The 25,949-nt window shown below is 30.8% G+C and overlaps 2 protein-coding genes across 3 annotated transcripts in view; one reads left to right on the top strand and one right to left on the bottom strand.

Annotated features, from left to right (window-relative positions):
* fln (flightin) overlaps positions 1 to 15,782 on the top strand; it is a 39,998-nt gene extending 24,216 nt beyond the window's left edge. The window contains exons 3-6 of one of the 2 annotated variants that reach the window (XM_014430368.2): positions 9,579 to 9,802; positions 11,318 to 11,428; positions 11,583 to 11,720; positions 15,553 to 15,782. In XM_014430368.2, coding sequence (XP_014285854.1) covers positions 9,579 to 9,802; positions 11,318 to 11,428; positions 11,583 to 11,703 — 456 coding nt within the window. In that variant the 3' untranslated portion in view covers positions 11,704 to 11,720; positions 15,553 to 15,782. The remainder of the gene's footprint in view (positions 1 to 9,578; positions 9,803 to 11,317; positions 11,429 to 11,582; positions 11,721 to 15,552) is intronic. The other variant, XM_014430369.3, reaches the window with a different exon arrangement.
* A 5,848-nt stretch (positions 15,783 to 21,630) lies between these two features.
* The window catches only part of Nca (neurocalcin homolog), a gene marked incomplete at its 5' end in the record, with an annotated part of 10,545 nt that continues 6,226 nt past the window's right edge, over positions 21,631 to 25,949 (bottom strand). The window contains 2 exon segments of the mRNA XM_014430370.3: positions 21,631 to 22,518; positions 22,955 to 23,143. Coding sequence (XP_014285856.1) covers positions 22,324 to 22,518; positions 22,955 to 23,143 — 384 coding nt within the window. The 3' untranslated portion in view covers positions 21,631 to 22,323.

Below are 25,949 nucleotides of genomic sequence, written 5' to 3'. Positions count from 1 at the left end.
ACGAAAAATGTGTAAGAAAAGGTTTAAAAGTGAAATAATGCGTTCAAAAGTGGGCGGAAAAAAAAATTAATGTGAATTTATATATTAAAAAAAAAAAAAAAAAAAAATAAACCATCTTCTCCTCATTCATCATCCACGGTCAACTATCTCTCATAATTATGAGTACTATAAAGAAGTTTATAACGTTTATCTTTTATGAAATGTTTTCTTTCAAAAAGCTATATCTCGGGAACTATTAAACGTAAATAGCTCTATTAGGGCTCATATTTTAGCAAATTTTCTCTACTTTAAATGATGTTCTCCTAAGTTTTTTAATGTTGTGAGTAGTTTTGTTTCGAAACTTTAAAAAAAAACTATAAAAATATATAGTACTAATAGCTTTCGAGCAGTTTTTTTTAGAGCAATATTTCATAACTTTATGAAGCATGCCTTCAACTAACTGCCAGACACATATTCATTTGGGTTGGCTGGTTGGATTTTAAGTGAACCGCATACTTGAAAAATAAAACATGATCGAATGAAAATAAAATTCTATTATATAAGTTACAAATGGGGTGGCCGAAATTAAACATTTATGGATAAAAGGGTTAATTAATTTTGAATGATAGGGCTATAGAAAATTGTAGATATAATGAGGTGGTTGAAGATGATGTGGATGTTAACAATTGCTAGATGAATTTACTGCGTGCTTCCTTCTTCCCTCCGCATTCCTATGCCTCTCTCTCCTCCGCTGATAGGAACCACTCCAGTAAATCTACTCACTCATGGTAGATTTTACAGATGAGTGCACAAGGAAGAAATTGACTGCTGGTTTTAAAGAGAAATGGCTCTCTCACCAGTCTGGGTTGCTTCTTCTCACCACAAAGAGCGCTGGAGGAGGTGAGTTTTGACTGTTGGCCACATGGGGCGCTAATATTGCCTACATTATGGTAGCACCTCTAATTCAACTGTTTGGTTGCCGTAGGTTACCCGGAACACATAACAAAACAATGAAAAATCAGTATTTAAAAAATTAATTATGGGAACTATATCTTAGGAATCATTAAATGTCAGTCTATTACCACTCGTATTAAAGCTAGTTAAGTTTATTATAATTATTATAATTAATTATAATTAGTAGTTTATGATGTTTATCTTCGTAGGAGTTCTGATTTTTATGATATTCAACAAAATAAATTCACAAATGTTAATTTCTATGTGTTCGAATGAAAGTTATGATTTGGGAAAAAATTTATATCAGGAATCATACCATGATTCTGATTTAAATTTGTTGAATTTATTACATAATGGTTTATTATACTTATCTTCGAAAAAGTAGTAGTTTTCATGATATTTGCTAAAATAAATTGATTTATAGTTGGTCGGACAAAATTTCATCAAAATATATTAAAAAAAACTACTACCACTACGAACATACGTGTCTTAAACTACTTTATAGTAAGTTAAATTACCTTTATTTTACTAGTACTGGCAGACATCTGTACATCCGATGGTTCCTGAGATATATTTTATCAAATATCAAAAAGTTTTTTGAAACAACTATAAATTAACATTTTGTGATTCATTTGATCAAATATCATTAAAATTAATACACCTACGAAGATAAGTCATAAACTAAACTATGGCACATTAAATTAGATTTAATACGAGTTGTAATAAACACATCTGTACATTAAATAATTCCTAAGATATAGTTGTCCCAAAATTAATTTTTAAAATATTGATTTTTCATTGTTTTGTTATGAAATGTAGCTTTTTAAGAAACTGTATCTCGAGAAATATTGAATGTGAATTGCTCCATTATGGATCATACTTTAGCAAATTTACTCTATCTTAAATGGTGATCTTTTAGATTTTCTAGTATTGTCGATAGTTTTTATGAGATAATTTTAATTTGTCTAATTATTATACGTAGTATTCAAGAGCAAAGTACAAGATCAGTTGAAATGAAAATCATCATTCAAAAGCTCGACTGACTTGAATCGGTTTAGCACCTATACTTTCAGTCTGACTGATGCTTAAGTGAAATACCAAACAGTAAGGATCTGGTAGAATGTCTCTTTCGATTTATAATAAACAGAAAAATTATTTGGCCATTTATTTTGGTATTCGCTTTCAAAAATTAAAAAAGAAACGCACGATTTGAACGAAGCACTTGCAGGATATCTTTAAATTCAAGCTATGAATAATTAACTTTCAAATTTTTTTTTTTTCTGAAATCCATCTTCTACAAGATCCATTTTTGGTTTTACCGACAAAATTATAAAATTAAATTATGCGTCAGCCGAACTGATGAAGTAGTGGTCTTCAAGATGCAAGTCAACTACATCAGTCTTTGGTTTTGATTGATGCCTGTCAATCTGACTGATTTTTTTTTTTAGTTTAGAAGTCTTTGTATTACAGCTGTCGACTTCTTTAAGTTATCGTTCCATCCTGCAAAATACCACTTGAGTGATTAAAACTATAACGAAAAAAAGTTCAAAAGAAAAAAAAATTGATAAAGAAAGTAACAAAAAAAGAAATAGCATTTCTACAATAGAAATAATAGCATTTGGGTACGCTTCCAGAGGGAGTGACGCCAGAAGGCGGGGCCAATTCCTTTTGAAGGCGTGCAATTCCATACGCCATATTGACCTTTGAGAGTTCATGCCACACTCCTTCATGCCTTAAATGGCTAGGCAGAGAGATTAAAAAATGCAGATTAAATTAAATATATAAGAAGTAGTTTGATGTTGCGCATATTTGCTTGTGGTGGAAGCAGTAACATCCCACTATAGCAACTAAACTTCCTTTTCTTCCTTCTTTCGCGTCATCCTGTAGTGCCCTATAAATGTAGGGGAGTGTTTAACCTGCCCATGTTCTTATACAAAAGGTCGATGTGCTCCAGGTACAAAATCCTTAGTCTTCCTCGAGGTCTTTTACCATCAGGAACGTATTCTCCTCTATAGTGGGTCTCGGTAATCCTGAAGGATCCCGTTGACAAGGCCAAAACACTTCAGTTGGCCAGTCTCTCGGACCTCCTTCATTGATAGTACTCCTGGTTCTTCCCGAATTGTGTCGTTACAGCTTCCGCAGCTGTCTATCCACCTTCAGTTTGTCTCTCAATATTCACCTTTCAATGAAAAGTATACCGAGAGGTGGAGCTTCATATATCTGTCTATATCTCTCTTCCAATAGTATACCAAATATAGTGGCAGGCCGTGTTTCATATATTTATCCATTGCGACTAAACAATATTTAAAAAAAAATTAATTAATTATATTTTTTCCACTTCTGAGGGGGGGCAGCTACCCCCTCATATCTCCACAGAAAATGGATTAATTTTTAATTTTTGGACAAGTGTAAGATCTGCTTAAAGCAGTAATAATAATAGTGTGATGGCAGCATTGTAAATATTATAAACCCATTTGAAACCTCTCCACCATATGATTCAATTATGTGCTTGTTTTTTGGCTGAAAAAAGGTTTTAATATTTATCTTGTAATTTAGTGGTAAACATTGTTAACTTGATTAAAAAAATAATGTTCCTACTAATACTACGATCATTATGTTTATTGATACACGCATTCAAGTAGTATAAAAGTAGTACTTAATTTTCAAGTGTTAAAATTATTTAACGAATATAATTTTTTTAGGGGAATTATGTTTTAAATTTTTTCTTCAATATTTATATAAAAACTTGTAACGTCGAATAAGTGTTCAAAATAGGATAAAAGACGATAAACAAGTGAACTTTAATCTGCCGACCTTGATGTCAGAAACGTTTAAGACAGAAATAGTTGGATGACATCTGTCATGGGATCTGTACATTGAGAAACATCTGGACGGGGCCCAGCCGTCTTGTTTGACACTCACAATTCATACATATCATTCCTTACAACGAGGTTATAAATATCCTCTTCCACCAGGCGGCAGTTCTCAATCAATCTTTCTATTATTTATACTATCAAGTATCCACTGGCAAGAAAAAAGAATTCCGATCAAAAACTAAATTGAATAGAAGTAAATAATTTTTAGAAAAGGAAGATGGTCAAATAAAAGCTCAAATAGTGATTAAACTATTGAGTTAACGTTTCGCCCCACGTTGCAAATAAAAATAATAAAACATACAAAATTAGTGGAAACGGAAATAATAACAGATAACAAGGAGAAATATATAAAATCAAAGTACTATAAAGACTAGAAGTCAAAGACAAAGAGAACGTTTGACAGGATGTAATGAGAGGAGTGGCGATTTACAAAGTATGTTACATTTGAAAATAATTCTAAGGTTAACAAATTTCTATTGTTAATTCTCTGTTAAATTTATATGAATTGCTTCTGAAAGGAGGCGTTTTTTATGGTCATGGAAAGTAGCAACAATCGTAAGTATTGTCGAAATTAAAAGAATGATTGAGGTTTAAAGCGTGTTCTGACAATTCAAAGGCAAAAGGGTTACAGGAGTTGATAGAGGTTTTGTGTTGGGAAATGCAGTTTTTAAGTGGATTCTTAGTTTCGCGGATATAAAAGGAATTACAAGATGGGGTAGAACAAGGAGTCCAGTAAACTACATTGGAATGATGTAAAAAAGGAATAGGGTCTTTTAAATTGGAGAAAAGATAAGAAATTTTGTTGCGGGACTTCTAGCCAAAAAGTAGGGTAAGAATTGTGGATCGTAAGGATTTCTTATTTTTGTTTTGTTTTAAAACTATCATACTCCAAGATAGCTAACAAAAGACTATATTTTTATTTTTGAATGGAATATGGTCCGGTTGCGGTCAAAAAAACTCAAATAGTACTATTTTTATTGAGGCAACGTTTCGCCCCACGTTGCAGGGCTTCGTCAGGGCTAAAAGAGATACAAACACTTGACATAGTTACAAAAAAACAAGAAAAAAAAACATAAGTGGAACATAACAGGGGTATACAATGAAAAGTAAATTATAATAAGAAAAATTAAAGGTTGTAAACAGTAAATGAAAAGCGTAATAGTAACAGATGGATAAGAGATAAAATAAGAGAAGGAATATTAAAGAAAGTACAAATTAAGAGATGAAAAAAGAAAAGAATAAAATCAAATGATGAGACAGAATTCATACCTGTTTTGACGGAAGTCAATGACAGACTGAGCCGTTTGTATTAGGAGGAGTGGGGATGGCAGTAAGCACACCACAATAACGGAAGTAATTTTAAAGTAAACATTGAAAAAAAATTAAATTAGGTAAACAATAAATGGTAATATACATAATAGAGGGGGAGAAGAGATATTTATGAAAAAAAAAACACTCATACATAGAAAAACAAAGGAGAAATAAAGTATAAAATAATGGGATACAATATGTGTAAGTGATTAAGAAAGACAATATACCAAATGAGTGGGGATACAGAGAAGTGTAAATTATAATAGAAAATTAATATAAGTACACTTAAGAAGGTAACACATGAATATAAATTATGAGATAAGATACATGAATATAAATGAAACAGGAAGGATGGATAGTAAATATAAAAATAATTAAATAAATGGTGAGAATTTAGAGAAACAAGAATAAAAGATATGACAAGAAAGTGGGCTTCTGAAATGCAGAAAAAAGTGAAAAGAAGTATTATGTGGATTTTATTGTGTTCAAAATGTGTCGATATGTAAGGGAGATGCAGTCTTTATCAACTTTATGATTGACGGAATTCTCAGTCAAATTTATGTAAATGGACTCCGAGATGAGACGTTTGGTGTGGGTGGGAACAGTGGCAAGAAATTTCTCTTTCATGTTCACATAACTTAAGAGTTTGTATCTTTTTTTTGGCCCTGCAACGTGGGGCGAAACGTTGGCTAGATCCGACTATGAGTTGAGCCGAATCCGGTCCATCTTCCTTTTCTAAAAATTATTTACTTCTATTCAATTTAGTTTTCGATCGGAATTCCTTTTCTTGCCGGTGGATACTTGATATTATAAATAATAGAAAGATTGATTGAGAACTGCCGCCTGGTGGAAGAGGATATTTATAACCTCGTTGTAAGGAAAGATGTGTATGAATTGTGAGTGTCAGATAAGACTGCTGGGCCCCGTCCAGATGTTTCTCAATCTACAGATCCCATGACAGATGTCATCCAACTATTTCTGTCTTAAACGTTTCTGACATCAAGGTCGGCAGAGTAAAGTTCACTGGTTAATCGTCTTTTTTCTTATTTTAAACACTTATTCAAAGTTACAAGTTTCATTATTTTATATAAATATTGAATAAAACGTTTAAAAAAAACCTTATTATCCCCTCCCCCCCAAAAAAAGTTTTAAAAATTCAAAATTTCTCCTTATAATATAATTACTGATGTTTTAAGCAGATCTTAGCTGTTAACATACACTCCTTTAAGAAAAGTGAAAAAATAAAATCCAACCAATCATTTTGGGTTGGGATATGGACATGCTAACTTGTAGCATGGGCGTACCAGCGGGGGTGGGACTACACCTCGGCTGGCGAAATCATTTAATTGATTAAAACACATAGAGTACAAACAAGATACAGCACAAGCGTCTTTGATTTGTCCCCAAAACCGACACAACCCAGTCAGCCGTATTAGTACAAGAGCCGGGAAGAAAAAAAGTGAGTTATCTCACCCCAATTTTTGATTACTTCAATAAAAACTATGTATAATTACTAGTCAAAATTGATGAGTCTGCCAAGTATAGGTAGGGGGATTAAAAAATGGCGGCTGTTTCAAAACCTTAAAAAAACATTGATTTTTTATTCGGAGCTCTATATCTTAAAAACTACCAACAACACTAGAAAATCCAAGAGAACATTATTTAAACAAGAGTAAATTTGCTGAAATATTAATCCTAAAAGAGCTTTTTACGTCCAATAGTTTTCGAGATATAGCTTTTTAAAAAGCAAAATTTCGTAAAAATCTACTAAAAGATAAGTAGTTAATTTATTTTGAGAAATCTTTATCTCAGGAACTATGTGACGTACAGATGTCTTTTAGCACTCAAATTAAAGCTAGTTCAATGGACTATAAAGAAATTTATGACCTTTACCTTCGTAGGAATAGTAGTTTTCATAATATTTGCAAAAATAAATTGATTTATAGTTGTTTGGACAATAAATTTGATTTATGAAAAACTTTACTTCAGAAACCATTGGACGTACAAATGTCTGCCAGCGCTCCAATTAAAGCTAGTTAAATTTACTACAAAATAGTTAATAATGTTTATCTTTGTAGGAGTAGTAGTTTTTATGATATTTGACAAAATAAACTCACAAAATGTTAATTTCTAGTTGTTCGTATAAAATGTTGGATTTTTGAAAACATATACCTCTAGATCCATAAGACGCACATATGTCTGCCAACACTCAAAATAAAGGAAATTTAACTTACTATTAACTAGTTGATGGCACTTATCTTCGTAGGGGTAGTAGTTTTTATGATATCCACATATGAATATAAATTTGGCAAATGAAAATTTGTCGGAACAACTATAAATCAATTTATTTTAGCAAATTTCATGTAAACTATTACTCCTACGAAGATAAACATCATAAACTACTTTATAGGTTATTAAACTAGCTTTAATTTGAGTGCTAATATACATCTGTACGTCAAATGGATTTGGGTCAAATAAGCACCGTTTTGTTCTACAGTTTGTTGCCATTTTAAAGGTAGCTTCATAATGGCTCTCTTGTAGATGTCTTCGTCCCTATTGCCGAAAACTCTAGTAACCAATTTTCACAGTCTCCTCTTGATGCCAATTTCTTATCTCCAAGAAAGTTTTACAATGCAAGAAACAGATGTGAGACCTAACCAAGCGATTAGGTGCCAGGTCTTGACTACATGATGGATGCATCAAAAACTTCCCAACCAAGCTCCCGCAGTTTCTGGCGAGTCACTATAGAGGTGGGTGGCCTGGCGTTGTCATGATGAAACACGATACCTGTTCTGTTGACCAATTCTGGTCAATCGTTAGTTTCAAACGGTCCAGTTGCTGACAATAAAAATCCGAATTAATTGTTTGGCCATATCGAAGCAACTCATAATAAATGATTCCTTTCCAGTCCCACCAAATGCACAGCAGAACCAACGAATACGATCGTTATCGCTCAATGTTGTCGTATAGTGACCCATTTCTCATCCCCAGTCACCATCCGTTTAAGAAATGGGCCGATTTCATCCCGTTTGGCCAAGTTTATGGTTTATGGTATGACCGTTTTATGGTCGATCTTTAGCTCCTGGGCGATCCTATGACGACTAGAGTGCCGGTAAACTTCGATTATTTCTCTGATTTTATCAACATTTTCGAAGACGGGCCTGCCAGTGCGAGGTGCGTCTTTAACATTTAAAATACTCCAACGAAATCGTAGAAACCGCTTAATTAGCTGTTACAGTATCGGGACCATAAACACCATTCAAGATTTCAGCACAGGCTTTTGATGGAGTCTGGCACCCAGGACTGCTATACAAGATCCGTAAATTCATACCCCCTACATATTATCTCATTATCCGTTCTTATCTCTCAGACAGGTTATTTCAAGTAAATCACAACAACGCTTATTCATCCCTGTTTCCTCAGTCTGCTGGTGTAACACAGGGTAGTATCCTTGGTCCTATCCATTTAACGGATTTTAACGGAACAGATCCGTTACTTAGGACTAAATCTGTACAAACGACTGACATGGAATCTTCATACAAGACTGAAAAGACAGGAAACTGCTCGTCGATTCCGACTATTACAACATTTACTAGACAAACGGTCCAAACTTCCAATCCATTACAAAAGACTGATCTACATGACTATTATAAGGCCTATTTGGACATACGGAGTTGAGCTATGGGGCTCTACTAAACCATCTCATTCCTCTCGAATCCAATCCTTACAGTAAAAAATCCTTCGTAAAATCCTTAATGCTCCTTACTTTGTCACAAATCAAATCATCCATCAGGACCTCAATGTCCCCTATGTTGCCGATTTGGCCAGAACCAGATACCAATCCTTCCATAATAAACTTCCCAACCACCCAAACCAACTCGTTTCTAACCTGGCTCTTCCTTCACTACCTAATAATCTTCCTAGACGTCTGAAAAGAAGATGGCCTCGAGATCTTCTCCTTTAGAAATGTTTTTGGAGTTCTATCAATGGGTAGATTCTCCACATGTTTTTATCATGTCATAATATCACTTACAGCAAATTTACTTGATGTGTATATATGTATACAGCTGTAAATATCAATAAATAAATTATTTAAAAAAAAAAAAAAAAAAAGATTTCAGCCGCTTGGCTTGCATTTTCACCTTTATCAAAGAAAAACTGTAAAATGTATCGAATTTTCTCTTTGTTGACTTCCATCTTTAACATAATGTTACTCACAACTAAATGGACCAAACAAAAAACAGCAAATACATTTTTTTAGAGCAAAATATCACCTTAAAAACGAGCATAAATCTGAAATTGTTTGATCGATACTTTACGAAATATCGATTGCTAAAGCCATCTAACGAAAAAAATAATGGATTTCTTTTTCCCCAACCATATATATTATATATTCTTAATTTGATATTTTAATTAAATTACTTTCCATGATAGATGATATGTGACGTACATTTTCAGGTCACGCACCCAAAGAAGCAGCTGAACAAGCATTGGGCCCGACCTCGATTCCTGCAGTATGACTATCTCTACCACTACATGCATAACTACTACGACGACTACATAGAATACCTGGACAATAGGATGAAGGGATACGAGGTTGAGCGACCACGCCCACAGACCTGGGCAGAGCGGGCGCTCCGAACATACACCAGGAATACTTATCCACATTCAGTGACGTACAAGTAAGTGGAACAATGGCCCAATCCTGATGTAACAATTTAACTATTGATTGGTAAAATCAAGACTAAATGATGACTTTAGCTTTTGCTTGGTGAAAGATTTTTTCACTAACAAATTATAAACACTAATTATATTCAATTAGTAACAAAAAGAATCATTAATATAAGAATTTCATTGTTGAAATTCTAAAGATGAACTATGTCTGTTTCAGTTTAACATAAGTAATGATGATTAAATTATATATATCCCCCTACTATCTCCTGCCTTCGAGTGATAGGGGAGTTTACAGTATTGTGATGTATTGCACAGTAATGCTTAACATCCCTACAGCAGCTAAACGTCTTCTGCACCATTCTGTAGTGTCTTATAATTGATGGGGAGTTTCCAACCAGGACTGACACTGTTCTGGGTCTCTTTCTATGTTCTTGGGTCGGCAGATTTTTATCTTTCCTTCAAATGGTCGATGAACTCCAGGTACGAAATCCTTGGTCTACCTTGAGGTCTTTTATCATCAAGAACGTATTCCATACTGTATAGTGGGTCGCTGTAATCCTGGAGGATCCAGATTCTGTCCCTTCTTGTTCTCTTCATAATTCTTCTGAGGAACCTTATTTCTGTAGCTATCTATTAACTTTTCAGTTTATCTCTCAATGCCCAGCTGTCAGTTACATATAGAGGCACAGGGAAGTATACTGATTTAAAGAGGTGGAGCTTCACATTTCTCTCTATTTCTCTCTTCCAATAGTGGTGGTAGACCGATTTTGCCTTATTTACCCACTGCAACTAAACAAGATTCATAAATATAATGTTTTGCATTAACCATATCTCTGGAAGAGAGTTAGTTCCATGATCCAGTGGCCGGGAATGCAGAAGTAAGAGAAGAGGACAACTACCGGAAAGGTAGGCATCCTCTTCTTCTTTGACCTCCAAGGTATCCATTCATAAATGAAATCCTTGAACCACTTGAGAGAAGTTCTCATTCAGCAATCAAGGAAACTCAAGTACAGGTTGTGATCTCATGCTCAGCTGTCTCTGAAAGCATTGGGGTTCTATATCTAGACCAAGGCTACATAGCTTGACTAAAATCATCATATCTGGTGAGGACTGTGCAACTCCAGTATTCCAGGAAGATTCATTGCCTCTACAGCCGAGATTGTACAGTGAAAAAGTATCCTTTAAGGATGCTCCCTTCCAGTGTCTTCACTCACCGTCGGCCCAATTACTCAATTGTATTCTGCTAAATGACCTGTTTCTATTTTTATACATTACTCTTAATATTTATCAAATCTATTTCATTATTTTAACAAATTATTTGTAAGCATTTTTACTTCCTTTCTTTTTGCTGTGGCTTTATAAGATAATATTGCTTCTGAATTAATAATCTATTACAAAGATCAAACCGCCTCACATGCCAGGACTGATCATTAGAGAATAACTCATCGCTTTTCGCAATGGTTGACTAACAATAACAAAATTTTCGTCAAATATCTTAATTTTCAATTTTGATTTTGATGTAGCTCTGCAGTACCAAAGCAAAAAAGGTATCCTGAGGCATCATATGCTCCTCCACATAAGATGTCTTACTTCAGATCAAAGACATCGTCCCTAATTTCGACATCCGAAACAAGGTTATACTTCTTAATTACTATAGTTTCTATTATAGAGGAAGAATGATAATGATATTATTCTATATACTTCTTTAATTTTTTATCGAATTGAATTTTTAATTAGCTTTAATTAAAATTAATATAAAAATATAAATTCTTAATTACTAATTTGTAGGTTGCCAAGACCACAACACCCAGACGCTGCTCTTTTAAACGCTCCACATTGGGCTAACACCTGGCATTCAGAGCACTCAAAGGATTTCTACAATAGAAAATACAAGGCGATACTCTTCTAAGAAAATTGGAACTTAAGGTAAACACTAAAAGTTGCTCGCACAAAGAAAGAATAGAGGAAAGGTACAATATAGAAATCACTTTTCCATTCTAATCAAAAGCTAATCCACACAAAACATTTTCCTTAAGCAGCTCTGTATCATTGTTCTAATAAAACCAGGTACTGAAAATAACTATTAACTTAAATAATTAATAAAAGTCAAAACCACTTCAAATTGACGATATCCTTTTGTTGGAAAATTTAAAAAAAAAAACAGCTGGCTCGAAATATAAACATTTATTGGGCTAGGCTAACAATTAAAAACATAAGGTAAAATGAAACAACGAATATAAGTAAAAATAAAAGGCCTTTTAAACAAAAATAAATTATGAATTGAAATAAACAAATTTACAAAATTAATAAATATAAAATAAATAATAGTTTACGACTCTGATGGGTCAGAGACGAGATGGGTCCTGAAGAGAATATCCGCTCTGAAAGGTCAGAGATGATGTTTTCAATTCCTGTTGTTTAAAAGTTGGTGGGCCCACCTCTATACGGCCTGTAATAACAAAAATTACGCAAATAGGGCCTAATCACGATATCTGATTACCAGCTACACACAAACGACTCATTAGCAGCAACTGATATTCTAGTCAAAGGCCAAAAAATGCATAAAAGGTCTGGTTCCAGACTGTAATGTTGACTAAAACACTCAAAATGTCCAAAAATAATACCAACTGAACACAGACATGGCTGGTTAGAACTGTAAAAGCCACTAATTAGCGCCAACTGGTCTTTAATGAAGATGGTCAGCCTGTTGCTAGGCGATGCCTTAGCAACTGTTTGTTTACACTTAATTATAACACAAATATAAATATATATCTTTCTTTTCAAATAAGAAAATTCCAATGAAAATAATATAAATAAATGTCCCTAAATTAAACACTATGACTAATTACAAAATATTTAAATTTTAATTATTATACATGGCGTTAACAATAAACTAAATTTAATTTAAAAACAATTAATTCCACATAAAATGATTATTTTTTAATCTTTTAGAGAACACTATATGGTCAGTCAGAATGACAGTAAAACCAAAGATGAATGTGCAGATTGATAGATTAGTGTACTGATGGATTAGGGAGAAAATATTTATCAGATCATTATAAACTTTCAAGTAGAGGAGGTACTGAGAAAATGGAGGGAAGGTACTTTGCCCATAACGTGTGTTTTACTTTATCCTTGCAAGTTAGTGCCAAAAAACTTTATTTTTTATTAAAAATTGAAAGAGGCATAACATAAGATCCTTACTGTTCGATACCTCATTCACAAGTAAGCGTCAATCGAACTGTTAATGTATCAGTAATTAAAGCATTCAGGTCAGTCTTGGTTTTGAATGGCTGTCATTCTGACCAACTATGTAGGGAGACCTTTTTCACTAGTACCATGAGTTCATTATATACATACCAGCAATAAATAACAAACATTATGTTTATTCTACAGTTTGATTAAAACTGATCTAAGATCATTCGCAAATATTTTTTATTGGACACTTTCTATTTTTAAAATTATTGATTATCAAATCAAAAGAACAGATACCACCTTATATTTACTTATATGCATTTTACTTTGAATTTATAAAATGATTACTTTCCTTCCATCGTTTTAATGAATTGTTGAAATATAAATTGTTTCCATTAAATTTGACTGTTTACTTTAAACGTTCGCTCATATAAATGTGTAGAGAAGATGGTATATAAATTAGAATAATACAAAAAGACCACTAAAAATGATGGTCTTAAATTTAGCAAACGTCAAACTAATCTACTGTTAGCTGTTCGACCATGTGTGGCTTTGGATGTCCTCCATTAAATAAAGGAATATTTGCCAACTCAGATTAATCCGTTATAAGAAAAATAAAAATAGAATCTGTCTTCTTAATTTGTTGTATCCTTAACTGAGCCAGAATCAAACAATAAATTTTATAATATAATAATGGAGTAAAAGTTTAAAAATAGTATTATGGGCTGGAATAAAGTTGTCTGTTATAATTTTCAAATATATAAGCCAAATAATGTATTTTATTAATGATATTCTTTGTTTCAAATTCAACATTATTTAATTATTCTCAAAAATATTATTATTGAATCATTTATGGTACTATTGTTGAAGTAATAGTTTAAAGTATGAAATGAATTAAAAATTAATGAAACTCTTGGGTTCAAGTTTTATAAAGAGATAAAAAAAGAGCGTTCTGATAATAAGTTCATCATCTCCTTCTATAAATTTCAAGTAATACTACTTTCTATTGAAGCAGGTAAACGTCCGAGGGGTAGACCAAAACGTAGATGGGAGGATTGCGTTAAAACTGATTTAGTAGTATTGGGTTTGGAGGGGCATCACTGGAAGGATGTATGCAGAGAGCATTTAGTGGTATCGACATCGAACCTTCGGGTTCGTTAAGCCTTCATTATTATTATTATTGAAGCACTGAGTCCAAGATCTTTTATTGATTGAGTGTCAAAGATTTTAATTTGATATTTGAAAATGGATTATGAGGGATCGATTATTGCTATTTTATTATTGCTATCATTAAACTAATTTTGATATATTGCAGGTCACCAGTTTGTATTTAGTAATATAAAAATTTTTGCAACAATATAGCCATCAGAAGAAAGGGTTCTAATTTTTGAGGAATAAACCGAAAAGGGTTTTATATCTTAACAAGTTAAAGAGTGATTCCAATATAATGCACAATTTTAAACTATAAGTTCATCTTCTAAATTTTTTAAATTTAATTATTGACATTTACAACTGTATTTACATAAAATACATCTAGTAAATTTGATGTTAGATTATAATGGAATGATACTGGCATGTAGAGAAAATACTCATTAATAGAACTCTACATTAGAGGTCTCAGTGCCATCATCTTTCCAGCCGCTTCAAAGAATTGTCAGGACTGGAAGAAAGCAGCAAGGTTAGAAACAAGTAGGTTTGGGTGGTTAGGTAGTTTATAATGGATTGATATCTGGTTCGGGCCAGATCGATTACATATGGAACCTTAAGATCTTTATGGACGGTTTTATTTGTGACAAAGTAAGGAGCATTGAAGATTTTTGTATTGTAAGGATTGGGTATGAGAGGAATTTGAAGCTTTAGTGGAGTCCTAAAAACTCAACTCCATAATTCCAGATAGGCCTTATTATAGTCATGTAGAACAGTCTTTTGTAATGAATTGGAAGTTTATACCGTTTGTCTGTAATAGTTAGAATCAACATGATTTCCCATCTTTACAGTCTTGTGTGAGGATTTCACTTGTAAAATATAAAATGAAAAATTCTGAATCTTCTTAGGTTAGTTCTTTGTAAAACTACTACTAATAACATTTTATTGACTGTACTTTTCAAAAGAACATATTCCTTGAAGTCATGGGAGTGGGTAGCTCATTGGTAAGGCACTGTGTTACTAGCTCCAAGAATTCGGGTTCAAATACAGCTGTGGAAGATAATTATTTTCTGTTTCACTGTAGCTGTGAGTCAGCCCTGTTGGTACGAAAGCTCTCCAGGAGGCCAACCAGCCTTATGAAGTGGTACTGTTAATGGGGTAAAAATCTGGAGAAGCAGTACAGATTTATTTTTTATTAACAATTTTTAAAACATGATTATAAAATTTTAATTTATTTTTGAAACTTCGATATAATTTTATTTCAAATTAATTTTTAAAACTATAAGTGAGGAGTAGAATTCCATAACCAGCTGTCCATTTTCAAATTTTAGACCAAAGATAATTTGTAACTTGTATTTATTTTTATTATTTTAATAGAATTCATCTATTTCTTTAATAATATGTATTTTCTTTTCAGGGTGTTCCAGAACATTGACTGTGAAGAGATGAAGCCAAGAAACTTTCAATAAAATTGAATAAACAAAAGCCATTTCTCTTTAATCACATTAATATAGTGCCTCATTGTGATAACAGGAGTAGTTTCATAAGTTTAAGAATAAAGACATTCTTATTTATATAAGAATATTTATTGTTCCATACTTAGCTGTAACATTTCAATAAACTAAAAAAAAATGTTTAATTTTTTAATTCATGTCTTAATTAATGAAGAAAAACATCCATTCTTATCTACCCATTTCCTTAAAAATGTCACAAGAAAGATTCGGTTAGGGAAAAGAATATTTTATAAAATTTTAGTTATATTTTATTATATATTTATTGAAATTTACAACTGTATTAAATAAATATGCATCCAGTAGAATGATATGAGTTATATTACAATGGCATGATATAGTCTTGAGGAGAATCTAACCATTGAAAGAACTCTTATAACATTTATTGTGTAGAAGGTCTTGAGGTCATCTTCTTTTCAGAAACTAGGGATGGTTATCGAGGTCCAACAAGGAAGGATTGATACCGGTGCTGGCAAATCCAGCAACATATTTAACATTAAGGCATAGTTGGGCAAAAAGTATTTATGACAACTCTGAATGGATCTACCTTGACTACTATACAGTAGATTATAACGTTTATCTTCGTAGGAGTAGTAATTTTTATATTTGACAAAATAAATTCACAAAATGTTGATTTTTAGTTATCTGGATAAACTTTTATATTTTTGAAAACATATATCCCAGGAGCCATTAAGTAGTGTATGATATGTATCATCGTAGGGGTAGTAGTTTTTATGAAATTTGAATGTAAATATAAATTTTGCATATGAAATTTTGTCCAAACTATAAATAAATATATTTTAGCAAATATAAAAAAAAGCTATTCCTGCGATGATAAACGTTATGAACTACTTTATAGTAAATCAAACTAGCTTTAATTTGAGTGCTAATAGATATCTATGCGTCAAATGGTTGTTTAGATATATACTTCTCAAAATAAATTCACTAACTTCTGATTTTTCAGTGCATTTTTTGTGAAATATTGCTTTTTAAAAACTATATCTCAGGAACTATTGAATGTAAATAGCTCTATTAGGGCTCATATTTTAGAAAATTTTCTTTACTTTACATATTTTCTTAGGTTTTCTTTTGTTATTGGTAGTTTTAAAGATATAGAGCTCCGAATGAAAAATTTATATTTTTTTTAACGTTTTAAAACAGCCACCATTTTTTATTCCCCCTAACAATACTTGGCAGACTCATCATTTCTGATGAATAATTATACATATTTTTCATTAAAGTAATCAAAATTGGGGTGAAATAACTGCCTCTTTTTTTTTCTCCTCTAGAAATCACTAAATATATATCATATAAGGTAGTACCTTTCCGGTGTAGAAATGTGGAGAAATATGTAAAAAAAAAAAAATTATTCTTATTTATTTTTCAATCCATAACCGTTATGGTTAATTTCAATAGTAAACTAATCTATTGTCTAAAGTAATAAATTAGAGTAAATTTGAAGATAATTAGGAACTAATAGTTGTCCTTTAATTTTATTAATATTTTTCTATAAGAGTTAAACCCTTCTATTTAGTAATTTATTTTAACAGCTGAACAACATTTCTGACAGTTATTCCATTATCCAGTTTATTGTTCTATTTAAGTTATATGATGGACAATTGCCAACCCAGATTAAACTACCCTTTCATATTCAAAATCTTTGATATAAGTTAAAACATTTTTCTTGTTTTTTCATTCATAAAATATTAATTGTCTCAAACTCAAAATTACATATATTTTTATTATGTCCATCTTCACTGCTTTCAGTTTATTTAATGCAGAGGACAATAAAAAATATGTGTTAATTTAGAGTTTTAGACAAATAAGATAATGCTTATGTAGTGACACTGCTACATGTCTATACAGTAAGTACTTCAGCCACTAAAACTGCTATGGCCCGGCATGGCGCAACATCCCACATAACATGGGAACTCTTGATAGTAGTATCAACAGGTGAACACCGCATATTAATATTTGTACTATTCCTTGTATATAATTTAATATCACACATGTAACAACTATATAAGATATTGTAATATTCATAAATTTAATCAATAAAGCTTATAATAGAATCTGCTGATCTACTGAAAGCTAAGTCTTACACATAGCATCTCTTGAGTGTCTAGCCAAAGAGGAATAACTAAGGGTGACTCAGTTGACCTAAGTGCGACTTCTCCTTAGGAGGCAGAGAATAATAATGAACACAGTAGATCACTAAATTATTTTGGAAATGTATCTGTTTATTATTCTACTCTGCCTTTTCTGGATCTCTCCTATTGTCCTGCTGCCTTACTTTCTCTCCTATTGTAAGGACCTGCGGTAAGTACCCAGACTTACATTCCCCTTTGTGTCTGCAGACTAGTACCCTGTAGAAAGATGTTTCCTTCTTGCCAGAACTTACAGCTAGCACTATAGGACTCATCCTGTCCATTCACCTCCTTACCAGTTACCTAACCTATTTGAGCACATTGTTGAGGCTTTCTGAAATAGAATACCTCACATCATCAATTGGAGTCAGATCTAACACAACCACCTCAACATTTATGATCGAAAAAAAAGAATAAAATTTAACTTACATTCAAGTTTTTTATTCTGTTTTGTTTTTCAGCCCTGAAATTTGGGTTGGTACAAAGAAATAAGTTTTATATCTTTGCTAACCACACCTCCGACCATTTTTTCCTCATATCAATCTATGAGTGCTCTTAACTCATACTCGTTATCAGGAAACATCAGCAGCGCATATGACAGCGATTGTCAGCCATCGTCACAGGATCGTGAGAAACAACCATTCTCTCTCCTTTACTTGCTCCTTCAGGGATTAAATTTTGTATTATTATAAATTCAATGGTTCCAAAAATGTCTCACAATTTATTTTTATAGAACTATAAACATGCAATAAAGGGGTCCTGGTCGTAAGGAACGTACTGGGCCTCTCAGATTGCAAACACACCTCATTATTATAGATAAAAGGATATTCTTAAACAAAAAAGGAGTTGTAAAGGTAATAATAAAAACTGTTAGAAATCACATCATTTATAACATTTGTATAATTAAAGGGATATTAACAATTTTATGTACACAAATCATACATAAATCAGATATAAAAGATTAAAACTGCATCAAAATATATTTTCAATTACATACACACAAAGAAAGTACAAAGTGAGAGGTTTTTGTGTACATGCTGAAATATTTTACGGTGGGGAAAACAGAATCGACACACAACAAATATATTATGATTTTTAATCAATAAAAATTAAAAGGTTAATAATAACGCTGATACATAGTTTTAGAAATCTTCCAAAAATTCTAAGAATCACGCTGTGATCTCACTATCATATCACATATAAGAGATGAATAAGATTAGATTGTTAATCAAGTAATAAATAGGAGATTAGTCATTAAAGAATATATTAAAAACCACAAAGAATACTTTTAATTAAATATATACATGTTACAGATTAATTATATAATTTTAATTTGGAAAAGTAGGACACATCTCTATATTTTATTTTCAGACTAGAATTTTTTTTTTTTTTTTTTAGTTTTTATTATTAATATTTTTTATTTTAAAAGTAAAACCAAAACACACACAAATATTATTTGAATGAGGTGATTTATAAAATTAAACATACTCAAATAACGTATATTTGTCAAATGTGTACTTTATAATTAGTGTATATATTGAAATTTTCCTTAAATTGAAAATACATTTACAGACAAATCCTAATCTAGTATGCCTCTGCTACCATTATTATTGTGGTAAAATCTAATATTGTAACAATATGTTAGTATTTTGTTTTAAAAATATTTAAAAACGTTTAAATTTATTCAGTATTAGGCCAAATTATTTTTAACCCAATTTCTATTCGTATGTACTTTACTTTAATTCGACTAACTATTTGGACAATACGTTAATCTCCTCGATACAATTTTCTATTGAATATTCTAACCTCTATGAACAGGAATCTAAAATAGATATTTTTTTCCTTCTAAAATTTTGGAACTCAGTTCAAAACTTTTCATATTGAAAGCATGAAAAGTTTCAATGGAATTGTACGTTTACAAAAATTCACAATTTATATAACCAGGAAGAAAAGGCATCTTTCAGTTGCGATCAAAGGCTACACACAGTTTCACATTTTTAAAAATGTACGTAATCATTTATTTTTTTTATATCATTTAGGGAAATAAAACATGAATAGAACAAACACACACTCAAAAAAAAAAAAAAATAAAATAATACAATGTCTCTTAAAAAAAAAAGAAAGAAATAATTAAAATAAATTAAATGTAAAATAATAAAAATATACTAAAACTACTTCAATATAAATAAATTTATGAATCAATCTAATACACAAATTCATAAAAACTAAAACACAAAATAGGAGAGGTTCATCAGGCTCCGGCCAATTATTATTTCCAAAAATTGGGATGGGTCCAATGGAGGAAAAATAGAAATAAAATTTTAAAATATTTTTTGTTTTTGTTCGTTTTTTAAAATTTTTTTTTTACAATATTTTATTTTAGAACAAAGAGTTAAAATAATATGAGTTAAAACATACCAAGTTGGCTACAAGTCAAATGTCTATATACATATGCACAGATATAGCTTAATAAGGCAAAAACTGTTCAATATATAGTGTAATTAATAAAATGTGGTAAGGCAGAATACAATCCTTGTAAAATAAGGTAAGATTTAAAAATCATGAATTTACATGTACTATCACCACTGGAAGGCCCAGTATTCATTGTTTTTTTGTTGTTTTTTTTCATCTTTTTACCAAGAGCAAAATTCAATCCCTTCAAAAATACAATATTCACTGAATATAATTAAACATTCGCCTAAGCCTAGCTAAATGTAAGTGAAATGACTATACTTTGTTAATTCTAAAGGTAAATACATTTCAGCAATGTTAATTAAAAGAAATTTTCAACATTTTAGCTAAAAGGCCATCTTCAGGAACAACATTTTAATTACACATTATAGAACAACTTAGGGACTCACACTTCCAATATTATTTACTGATTTTATAGGAATTTTATTTATTATAATTTTATTGGAACAGAATTAGATGAAACCAGAACAATTGTAAATAAAAAATATAATATGTCAATCAAGTTTATCTATCCATAGTATCAATTGCAAGCATGATTTAGAATATGAAAAACCTAAAATTATAAAAACGGTAGATAATGATTACAAACGCTAAATACTAGAAACAATTTATATTACAAAAAATTTAAATAATACATGTAAATTATGCAATTATAATTGATAAACTAAAATTTAAGAATAGCAATAATTAAAATTTTGAACTTTAAAAATCAGGAGATTTTGATTTAGAAGGCAATGGAATAGCAGCCACAGCTATCTTGATAACTTTTAATAACCTCCTCTACATTTGAAGTTAGACACCATTAGTTATACTATAATGTTTAATTAAAACTTTTGTCCCTGAAGATGGCCTTTTAGCTGAAATGCTGAACATTTTTTATTAATTAATATTAATGAAATACATTTGCCTTTAGAATTAACAAATTTACTTTCACCTTAAATTAATTTCATATATAAAATGACTATACTTTCATTAAAACACCCAGATACGAGAAATAATTTTAATAAATCTCCAACAAAGTTTTATAATTCCATTTATGTGCAAAAAAGTTTAATAACAATGCAATTGGAAGCCATGCCTATTGTAGAAGAAAATATAGTAAATTTTTAAATCGGTATTTTATTTTATATATATGTTTATTATATATATAATATATATTTAACTCTTATTTAAGGGAAGATTGACATTGAAAAAATGATGAAATTGTCAAATGTCTTAGAGCAAACATTGATAATGCACTGATATGATAAATACAGCAATTTTATGGAAGTTTAAGGCCACAGCCAATATGAGCAAGTATCCTAATCCCAAATTGACATATCGAGAAAAATGTATTCGTATAGTTTTCTTTTTTTTTTTTCTCTCTCTCTCTCTCTCTCTCTCATTTTTATAAGCGATATTCAATTAATTTTTCTTCATTTATTTCAATCACCCAATTACTATTGAATGGAAAGGCAACCGTCGTAGCAACTATATTATTGTTATAGTAATAATGGGCTACTTTATTAATGAGTCAATTGGGACTGGGCTCTAAACTAAATTGACACCATTTCTGGACCTCATCTTCCTTTAGTGAAATGTTCCAAGTAATCTACACCACATCGTCAAACTGCTCAAGTCAGCCTCTTTTCTATACGGGCTTTATCTTTAGTCGTTCATTTAAAAAATAAAATAAATATCCAGAAAGGAAAATACTGAAAAAATATCAATATAGTTAACATAAGATAAAAATGTATTTGCAATTTTGGTAACGATAAGTTTTAAAAGCTGTTAGATTGTAATGAACATATCAAAGGAAGACCTGCATCCCATATATCTAGGGACACAATAGATTTCTTAACTCCTTACAAAATATTAATGTGAAAAAACAAAACAGGTTAGTTAATTAACTAGAAATTATCACAACCAAATGACTCTATGATTGTTGTTGTATCTTCAAATTTAAAATAAATAAAATTGTAGCTGATTTGCAATCGGCCAACCAGAATTATTTCGTTGTGGAATCAAACTGACAAGAGCGATTGAGACGAAGTAGTGACAATATCGATGATGGTAGCTTCACTGCGCTTGTGGATCGCACTGCAGCAGCCTAACGATAGATGGATCACTCTTTGCTCCTTCAATGAACTCTTCCAATGATAGTTTTCCGTCCTGGTTTTTATCCATCTGCCGGAAAATTTTATCGGTTCTCTTTTCTGGTGTCGATTCATCCTCAGGCATTTTCATTACAGAGCCCACCATTTTATAAATAGCCTAAAAAAATATGAATTATTTAATATATAGGTTCTTACTGGATGAGTTTTCATTAATATAATTAGAAAGTAATCTCCATAATATAACAATTAAATGTGATAATTGGAGATATATTTATTTAAGGTAATTTTTTTATTAAAAAAAAAAAATTAATTGCTGTACACATAAGATGAATTTGTATTGTAGATGGCCTGATGATGAGACGATGGCTCCGAAACGTTGTTAATGAATAAAATAAGATAAAGAAATTTTAACAAGGAGAGTACTTTTACTACATCTAATTATATAAAGTATTTATCACTTTTCAACTAAACATTCACATCTTAATTGCAAACAAATAAATAAATGTTAAATATAAATTGAATTGTTTTTCTCATTTTTGTTTTTTTGTTTTATGGAATGACAATTAAATTGTTATAGAAGACACAATACTTACCGTGACAATTTCCAGCATTTCTTGCCTGGAGATGAAACCATTGCCATCAAGGTCGTACATTGAAAAGGCCCATTTTAGTTTCTGCTCTAGTTTTCCTCTTGATGTGACAGAAAGAGCACACAAAAATTCTCTGAAGTCTATTGTGCCATCTGAATTTGCATCAAATGTACGAAAGACATGCTCCGCAAACTGAAAAGAGATTTTTTGTTTAGAAGTAGTTAAAGTTATAAGTTTACAGATAATGTGTTATAAAAATGAAACAACTTTAATATTCTGGAAGATTATTGATTGACCGTGTGTAAAGATGAAAGGAATATGGTCCGGGTGCGGTCAAAAAAACTCAAATAGTAGAATTATACTATTTTAATGAGGCTCATTAAAATAGTATAATTCTACTATTTGAGTTTTTTTGACCGCACCCGGACCATATTCCTTTCAACTTTAATATTATTTTCCAATGAAAACCAAATTTTTTTCTATGGTAATAATTAAAGAAAGTTGTAAAGTAATTGAAATAATCATATAAAACTCTGATTGCAAATAAACCAATAAATATATGTGAATACATAAAAAAAAAATTTACTGCTGCAAGCCTATCACACAATTTTTAATTGAAATTAATCCTTTTATATTAAAACAACTGAAAGCAAAAACTAATTATTAACATAAGTACTAGGGAAACACATTTATTTATTCAGTTTTAATATTTTTAGTCATTCTCTATTCTTGGCTATTAATTTTACTAAAATCTTTGACTTTCCAACATAACATAATACTTCTACATTACTATTATTAGTACAAGAGCTGGGGTGAAAAAAGGCAGTTATTTCACCCGAATTTTTGATTACTCAATCAAATTAATGAAAACTAATTATAATTACTTTAGGAAGTACTAGATGTACAGATACCTGGTAGCACTCAAATTAGAGCTAGTTTAATGTGCTATAATGTAGTTTATGACACGTATCTTCGTGCGGATTGTAGTTTTTATGATATTTGCGTATGAATATGAATTTGGCACAAGAATTTTGTCAAAATAACTATACATCAATTTATTTTAGCAAATATCATGAAAACTACTACTTCTGCGAATATAAGTGTCATAAATTACTTTATAATAAACTAGCTTTAAGGTCAGCTCTGGCAGACATCTGTATGTCTAATGGCTCCTGTGATATATTTTTTCAAAAATCAAAGAGGTCTGTCCGAACAACTAGAAATCAACATTTTGTGAATTTATTTTGTCGAATATCATGAAAATTGCTACTCTTACAAAGATAAACACCATAAACTACTTTATAGTACATTGAACTAGCTTTAATTTTAGTGCTAAGACATACGTCGATGATTTACGAGATATATATTGTAATATCCTCTTTTTTAATAAATAGTTGACATTTATAGATAAATTATTTTAATTATGTTTTTATTTATGTATATTGTTTATTTGTTCTTTTAAATCAAAAAACAAGCTAACCAGTTTTCATTATCTAAAATAAAGACGCCTTTCAAAACGAGATAGATGGCGGTGCGCGTCCTTCCGAAGTGTTCGTTGGGTTGTTTGTTTGATAATATGAATTGAAATTTGTCAACTTTTGTTCTTACTATACAGTAATTCTGGAAAAGGAATATTCAAAGAAGAAATGGAGGAAAGTGAAAATTATCAATAAACTAATTACATCGCAAATAAAGCAGAGCGATTGTACTACAATCGATTATTTATTGGATCGAGCAGTAAAAAGTTTGAAGATAGAGGAGAGGAAACAGTGACTCTTGGTTTTGGGAGCTTGGAGAGAAGACGTCCGTACAGCTAGAGAGGGGAAAGAAAAAAAAGCCATTGTTGGGAGTTTGGATATAGCACCATCGTGAAGAAGAGATCAACGATTATCAGGGAAAGCTGTGTAATTGGTTAGTCTTGTTCTAAGTAGAATTTATTGTGTTTGTAAAATGTCTAGAAATTAAGTTAGTCTTATTAGTTGTACTGTGTCGTCTGTTCTGATTGCCAGGTAACCCGCCCTGAGAAAAGTCTCTTATGTTATAAAATTATATTATCTGTTGAGTATTGAAGTTTTTAGGAGTTTTTTTTAACCCAAGCTATCTCCTGTATATTTGAAACAAGTTAAAAAACGATTATAAATTCATTTATTTTATTTTTAATATTTTTTAATTATTACAATATTTCTCAAAACAAATTCACTATATCTAACAAATCTATATATCGGAAACGTAAATATCTCTATTAGGGCTCATAGCAAATTTACTCTACTTTAAATGATGTTCTCTTAGGTTTTCTTGTGTTGTAGGTAGTTTTAAAGAAATAGAGCTACGAATGAAAACATTTTTTTTAAAATTTTGCAACAGCCACCATTTTTTATTCCCCTACCTATACTTGGTAGACTTATCAATGTTGACCAGTAATTATACATAGTTTTCATTAAAGTAATAAAAAATTGGGGTGAAATAACTGCCTCTTTTCTCCTCTTGGGTTCTGGTACTGTATTATTTCTGCAAACTTTTAAAACTAGTAAATATTTCTCATATCTTTCTTCTTTAGTTAGTTATTAAATTCTTTCATAGTTTCAATAAATGGGCACTAGAAGGTTGATTTTAGCAACAAGTTGCTGTCACATCCCAGGTATAAAACCACTTTAAATATTTAATTTAAGTTTTGTACGACTTTACGTTTTTGAGCTAGGCTGTTCACTAACAGACACACAGACCATTTTGCGAGACTTGGCTATTTGGACTTGGTGACCTCAAAACATGTATTTCTGTCGAAAACTTGAATTTGAAAATTTTCACGATTGCAATACTTTCCGTTACTATATTGTAATAATTTTTAAAAATTAAATAAATAGAATCTGAATAGTTTTTAAACTTTTTTCAAATATGAAAGAATAACTTGGGTTCAAATTAAGAACTTTAATATAAAATAGATAATATAATTTTATTATATAAAAAGAAGACTCTTAATCTCAGGGCGTGTTGTTACTAG

Source organism: Halyomorpha halys, unplaced genomic scaffold, assembly GCF_000696795.3.
Source record: "Halyomorpha halys isolate HHAL.00 unplaced genomic scaffold, Hhal_1.1 Scaffold884.1, whole genome shotgun sequence".
Classification (NCBI taxonomy): domain Eukaryota; kingdom Metazoa; phylum Arthropoda; class Insecta; order Hemiptera; family Pentatomidae; genus Halyomorpha; species Halyomorpha halys.
The sequence above is the reverse complement of the archived record's forward strand: the minus strand, read 5'-3'. Positions and strand labels throughout refer to the sequence as shown.